The sequence below is a fragment of the Microcebus murinus genome, chromosome 15 (genome assembly GCF_040939455.1).
Source record: "Microcebus murinus isolate Inina chromosome 15, M.murinus_Inina_mat1.0, whole genome shotgun sequence".
NCBI lineage: Eukaryota > Metazoa > Chordata > Mammalia > Primates > Cheirogaleidae > Microcebus > Microcebus murinus.
In genome coordinates, this window is record NC_134118.1 from 23896874 (window position 1) to 23902873 (window position 6000).

The 6000-nt window shown below is 37.6% G+C and overlaps 1 protein-coding gene across 7 annotated transcripts in view; it reads left to right on the forward strand.

The window, feature by feature from the left end:
• CARMIL1 (capping protein regulator and myosin 1 linker 1) overlaps positions 1–4608 on the forward strand; it is a 318790-nt gene extending 314182 nt beyond the window's left edge. For all 7 annotated transcript variants that reach the window (XM_012741301.2, XM_012741297.2, XM_076010502.1 and 4 more), the window contains one exon: positions 3466–4608. In XM_012741301.2, the coding sequence (XP_012596755.1) occupies positions 3466–3602 (137 nt within the window). In that variant the 3' untranslated portion in view covers positions 3603–4608. The remainder of the gene's footprint in view (positions 1–3465) is intronic.
• The last annotated feature ends 1392 nt before the right edge of the window (positions 4609–6000 follow it).

The following is a 6000-nucleotide window of genomic DNA, read 5'->3' on the forward strand; positions in this document are numbered from 1 at the left end:
GCATCATTTTAATTTCATATCATTTCCTTTCTCCATTTAATTAGAAATTTTGATGGTTTTGTTAGAGTATATCCTGTTTTCTTGAAGAAAATAGTTGGTTTCAGCTTTGTGTGCATTGTAATGGCTCCTATGTGTACAGGGCATCTGAATTCTGGGATTCCTTTTATATATCACTTGCTTCTTCCATAATCCAACCTGTAGCCAACAAATACTTGGCTGTGGCTTATAGTCTGTAAGCCAGTGCTCTGTTCTACTTTTTCTACCAGATCCAAGTTCTATTTCCCCTATATGAATTCTTCAAGATAACTTTAACAGTTGGTTGGCATTTAGGGCTCTTGCTAGAAAGTAGAAAAAATCAGGGCTGACTACTGAATACTATTTTAAAATCATCATAATGTTTTCCTCCTGGACAATATGGATGTCAGTGGAGCTGATAATGGAGAAAACATCAAATTTTCATATGAATTTCTTATTCTGAGTTTATATGCATGTGTCAGAGCTTTAAAATTAGTGCATATATATGAAAAGTCAAATCATCTTCAAGAATGACAGATTTCACGTTTGAGCCTCTCTGCACCAATTATTGCCACTAATCAACAGGATGTGACTATACATGGAGTGTTTGTGTTGAATAAATTACCTGTTCATTTACTCAAGTATCTTCTATTAATTTTAATGGTATGTGGAATAGTAAAAAATATGTGTACAGACACGTGCATAGAGATGCTCCAGCACTCTTAATTGTACAAATAGTTGCATTGAAGAGGTGTTCATAAAAAAATCTGATTTTTTTTTTCCCCTGCGTAAAATCAAGCATTAAATCAAGCTGCCTAGGAGGTGGCCTGCCTAAATTAGTAAAATGTCTAAATTTTATAAATATTTTAAAAATAAACTCTAGAGTTTTAAGTTTCAAACAGACATGATTCTGTTTAGACCATCCTTTAATAGAAGCCTGGCCAAACCTACTTCAATATTATTATAATTAGCATCTTAATCATATGCAATCAAGTAGATGCTCCCTAAGGGCTCAAAAACAAACTTGACAAAGACATTCTCTCCACAAAGTTGTTTGCACTGGGAATCTGGCCTAATAAGGCTGGAGCCTGGAAGACCAAGCACTTTGGCTTCCAAACTCACCACATTAGATGTGTGATTTTAATTCCTTGATATTGCTATACTTCAGTTTCTCTATCCATAAATGATGCTTACCTATTATATTAAGGACATACCAGCCTGGGACTAGTCTCATTGTCACATACACATTCACAATTAGTAGAGTTTCATCAATGAAGGTGAATATACTTAGAATGAATTTTTAAATAATGTCACCACCATAGTGAAATGCTTCACCAGCCCTCTTGAAAGAACATGCCATTTTTCCTTAGTAACTGTGTTGGATAAATTGCAGTATCTCAGTTTTTATCTACAACAAACATTTTTGGTTACACGAATTTCTCTATTTTTAGAAAATACTCTTATGTCATATTATGTAACATGAATTAGACCTGAGATTCCCAGGAAGCTAAAATATTGGAAAGGATAAAAATTTGATTGTTCTTTTTATCTAAGAATTAGAACAAATATATTTGCTCTGAAGAGAAATTAGCAATGTATTACCATATTTATTTTCTCTCTTGAACCTGTAGTGTTGAAAGTTTGTTTTTGAGTCAATTTATATAGAGAAACAACTTATTTTGGTTTCAAAATAGAATGAAAAAAACTAGCCAGTATCACAAGTAATGGTCTATTTTGAAGTTGGATTTATTGTAAAATATCTTCATGGTGAAGATATGCATCTTTCCTCCTTCCCCCTATTCTTAGTATTTAAAGGACTTTTGAGTATCAAATTGGTTTTATGATAAAGAGCAAAATATTTATAGAAATGTATTTACCTTCTTTCTCCATACCTGGCTTATTAACAGCTTTCAAATGACCAATAAAACAAGTACCTCTAATTTTTTCACCCAATGCAAGCTTAAAATATAGAAATCAATTGTAATATTTGTTTATTGCTTTCTTCCCCATCTGAGAATTTGCTTGAAGCTGTTGAACAAAAAAAAAAGTCAAATTTAAAAAAATTATATACTTTTATGAAAAAGTAATTTTCTTTTCAGAATTTTGGGTAATTTCAACTTAATATCATTAACTAAAAATTTAAATTTTTATTGTTTAGAGATCAGAGTCTGGCTTTAACATCCAATTGGCAAGAGAAGTACTTTATTATATTTGCATTTTGAGTATAGGCTTAATGAACTTCCTTCCTGAAACACTCTTCAGTGGATTAAACATTTAAATAGCTAGCTCCTGGCAAGATGGGTTTTTCAGCAGAATGCAAAAATCAAAATGATTAGAAGCATCAAATGAAACATGTATTTTTCCAGGACTAATGCAATGTGTTTTTCATTAGATCATTTGAACTTCTAAGTGATGAGGTAGTTGCATCTTCCTTTAAGCCACACAAGGTGTGTGGTTTAGTACTTTTAGCTCAAGTGGTGTCTATACAATAGACGAGATGAGTAGTATTTAATAACCCTTAATAGCTATGCTAGAGTATAGCATCTGAACCTTTTCCCAAGGTATCATAGCAGTGAAGCTATGTTCTAGTTGGAAAGAACATGGGCTTTGGAGAGACAGATCTGGTTTAAATCCTGGTTAAATGTATCTCACAGGGTAGTTGTGAGGAATGGCAATAATAAAATTGAGAGTGCTTGACATGTAACAAAGGCTTAGTTCCAATAATGATTCTCCCATCATGCTTTGTAAAGACTCAGTGGATTCTTCATATTTATATGTAATCAGAACAGGTAACAATAATGGTAATTCTTTTACCTGGAGGTTGATTCCAAAAGAGTTAAATGTATCATAGTATTTAATTTGTTTTCATAAGACATTATTCTTTAAAGTATGCTTAGAGAATGAAACTGAGGTTTTCTGAGACACAGAATGTTCCAACAAAGATTCCTGGGGTCTTTCCTGATATCCTGCCCCCAAAGCAGGGATGACCAGCCCTAAATCCACAGAAGGCATCAAATGGCAGCCATCTGTGTAGCCAGTGTGTAGACTGTGTCTGCCCTGTTTTCTCTGCTGCGTGAGGGGTCAGCTATGACCCCCTCACACAGCAAAGGAGTTCTCCTGGTGGAGAACAGAGTCAGGGTGCTCCTCCTTCCTGCTCCTCACTCCCCTACCATCCTCGCCCTTGGTCCTCACCTCAGTTTCTTGACCACATCTATGATGGGTTCACCCTGTCATAGACTGGTTTTTGTGTGTCTTCTTAATTTGTTTCTGCTTTTGTTTTAAATTTCTGTCTGGAGTCTCTAAACATAATAGCATGTTTGTTTCTGAGAAAATTCATCCTGAGCCCCTCCCCACACCCCACTTTTCAGGGCTCCTGCCTCTCACCCCACTGTTGGTCAGGCCTCTGCTGTTACTTTGCACTAAACTGAACGACTTCCCTTTCTATTTCAGTTTCAAGGAGAAGCTGGGGCCAGCAGGCCCAGGAGTATCAAGAACAAAAGCAGCGCTCCTCCAGTAAAGATGGCCATCAAGGCAGCAAATCTAGTGACTCCGGGGAAGAAGCAGAAAAAGAGTTTATTTTTGTGTAAAGGTCACCCCTGCAGAAGTCTTCCTGTGCAGGGTGCTTTTGTTAGCCATCAGAGAGGAGCCAAGGGCAATACCTCTTCTTCCCAGGCATTCTTCTCTTGGTGCTTTATTGTCTTCTTTTTCTTTGTTTCTTTCTTTTTTTTTTTTTCTTTTTTCTTAGAGTATAGAAACATCCATTTCTTGGTAATTGAAGCACATTTGTTTGGTCTTCCTCCAACCCTTAGCATTTAAGTTCTAAACATTCCTTCATATGCCTTTAACAAAAGCCAGCAATGATTCCATGGGCCCTACTTGAATTTCTCTGAGGCAGCTACAGATTGCCCTGCAGGATGAGTTTTTGGAGGTAAAGGAAGTAACTGGACATACACTCATACAAGTAACACCCCCCAGCAGACCATGGGGTACTGCTGAATGTACCTGTGTCAAATATGCACATGACTCAATATAGCAATTTATTCTTGATGTATATGCAATTGCACATTGTAATTATATTAACAGAGCACACTAATAAATACTTTGTATAAATTATATATATTAGATCTTGGGTATAGTTTTTACAGTCTCCCATGGGGAACTTCTTCCTTCCTGACATGGAATTATACATTTAAAGTTGGTTGGTGACCTTTGCATACCATCAACAAGCACAGCTAAGAACAGAGTGAGAGAGAGAGGCCCACAGCTGAGTCTACCATGTGCCCTGATTAATGTATATAGTTGATTGGAATGAGGTTTTATGAATATTCCTGTTTTTTGAAGGCCTTTACTTTCTGTCTGCATATTCGCTTTTAATGTGTGATTTTAAGAGAAAATACTTTGACACCTGTAAAAAATCAAATTAATACTCTTTATAAGACATTGCAAAAATATTCACTTACATTATAGGCTGAAGGTATTTTATTCATATGTATATTTATACCAATAACATGATTTTACAAGTGGAATTTTGACCTCCTTCAGTTCTCAGATAATCTGGGAACCATTATAAATAAATGTAACTTGCTAATGCCACTGCCTGCTCTCATCATGTGGAAAAAAGAGAAGATTTAACGGAAAAGTATAGAATTATAAGTTTGATCCAGTTCCCATCACTGTGAATTGAGGGTCCTGTGAGGGATGCGGGTGTGAGCAGCGATGTGTGATTTGAAGGACACGCAGGGTACTCGTCTGTCAGATACAAGAATCATAGGAGGTTGGGCTTGTGTGACATGACTCTTTCCTTCATCATCCATTATACCTCCCCTACCTGGATGCCTGGCGTATGAGTAAGTGCCAATAACGTAGACTGGATGGTTTGCTGCCATTGCATGACTTCATGATGGCAGACAGACACAAGATTGTGTCCTTCAACTGTAGCTCTGCTGTTATAAATGACGATGGGAACAGGTACTTTTAGTGGCTGTCAAGTGGGAGAAGCATCGGAAGACAAAGCTGGGCATGTGCCTCCATGAGCAAAGGCCATGTGGAGGGAAGCAGACCCACAACCCAACTAAATGTAACACAACGTGATAGAGCCCACACTCGTCATAGAGTGCTGTGGAAAGGGATTAGTTCCATCTGTGATGCTCAGGAAGCCTCAAAGGAGGTGATGTTTGTGCAAGACCTTGAAGTAATACCTTCGTAAGTACAGGGTACCCTCTATAAATATATGATGTGACCCATATCAGACCATAGGGAGATATAGTACGTGCTCAGTCTCAGAGCAGTCAAGTTCACATTCACTTAGAATACTGTGATAAAAGACACACTTGTTGCTGGTGAGGCCCTCTCTGGGTTTTAGCATAAGAGCTGTTCCTGAAGAGAGAATAAGTAGAAGGCCAGATAGTGAATAGCCCTTTGTTTTACTAAGAAGCTGGAACTCTGTATGCAGTAGGAGCCATTGCATATTTTTTTAAGCAATAATGCTTAAAAAAGACCTGCACCAAAGCTCTTCCCATCCAAGTGTCCTTTCCTCCTTCCTAATCTCCTTTCAAAATGTGTGGGCTTTTGTGCTTGTTTTATGGATATGTTAGAATCTATGGCATGTTCCTCAAGTGATACTGTCAAGGCAGAGAGTGAACTTATTGACTTCTCAAGGTCCTTTGGGACTTTGACAAACCAGATGCCACCTTGATTCCTGTTATCCTTGTAAAGGACCAGTGCACCCAGGAACCCAGTGAAGCTAACTGCCAGAAGAGAAATGGAGCCCTTCAGGAATTGCGGGTCCCAGAGAGCCCCCTTGGACAGGCCAGAAGGCAGGGAGCCATTCATGGAGCAAGGGTCAGAGCCTTCCAGAAAACCCCAAGACCCTGTGAGATGAGCAGAACCACTGTTAGAAGGAGTCTAGGAATCTTCTTGTAATACTAAATCGTAGATCATGGTTTTTTTTTTTTTTATTTCGGCATGTAGATCATGTTTTTGTTT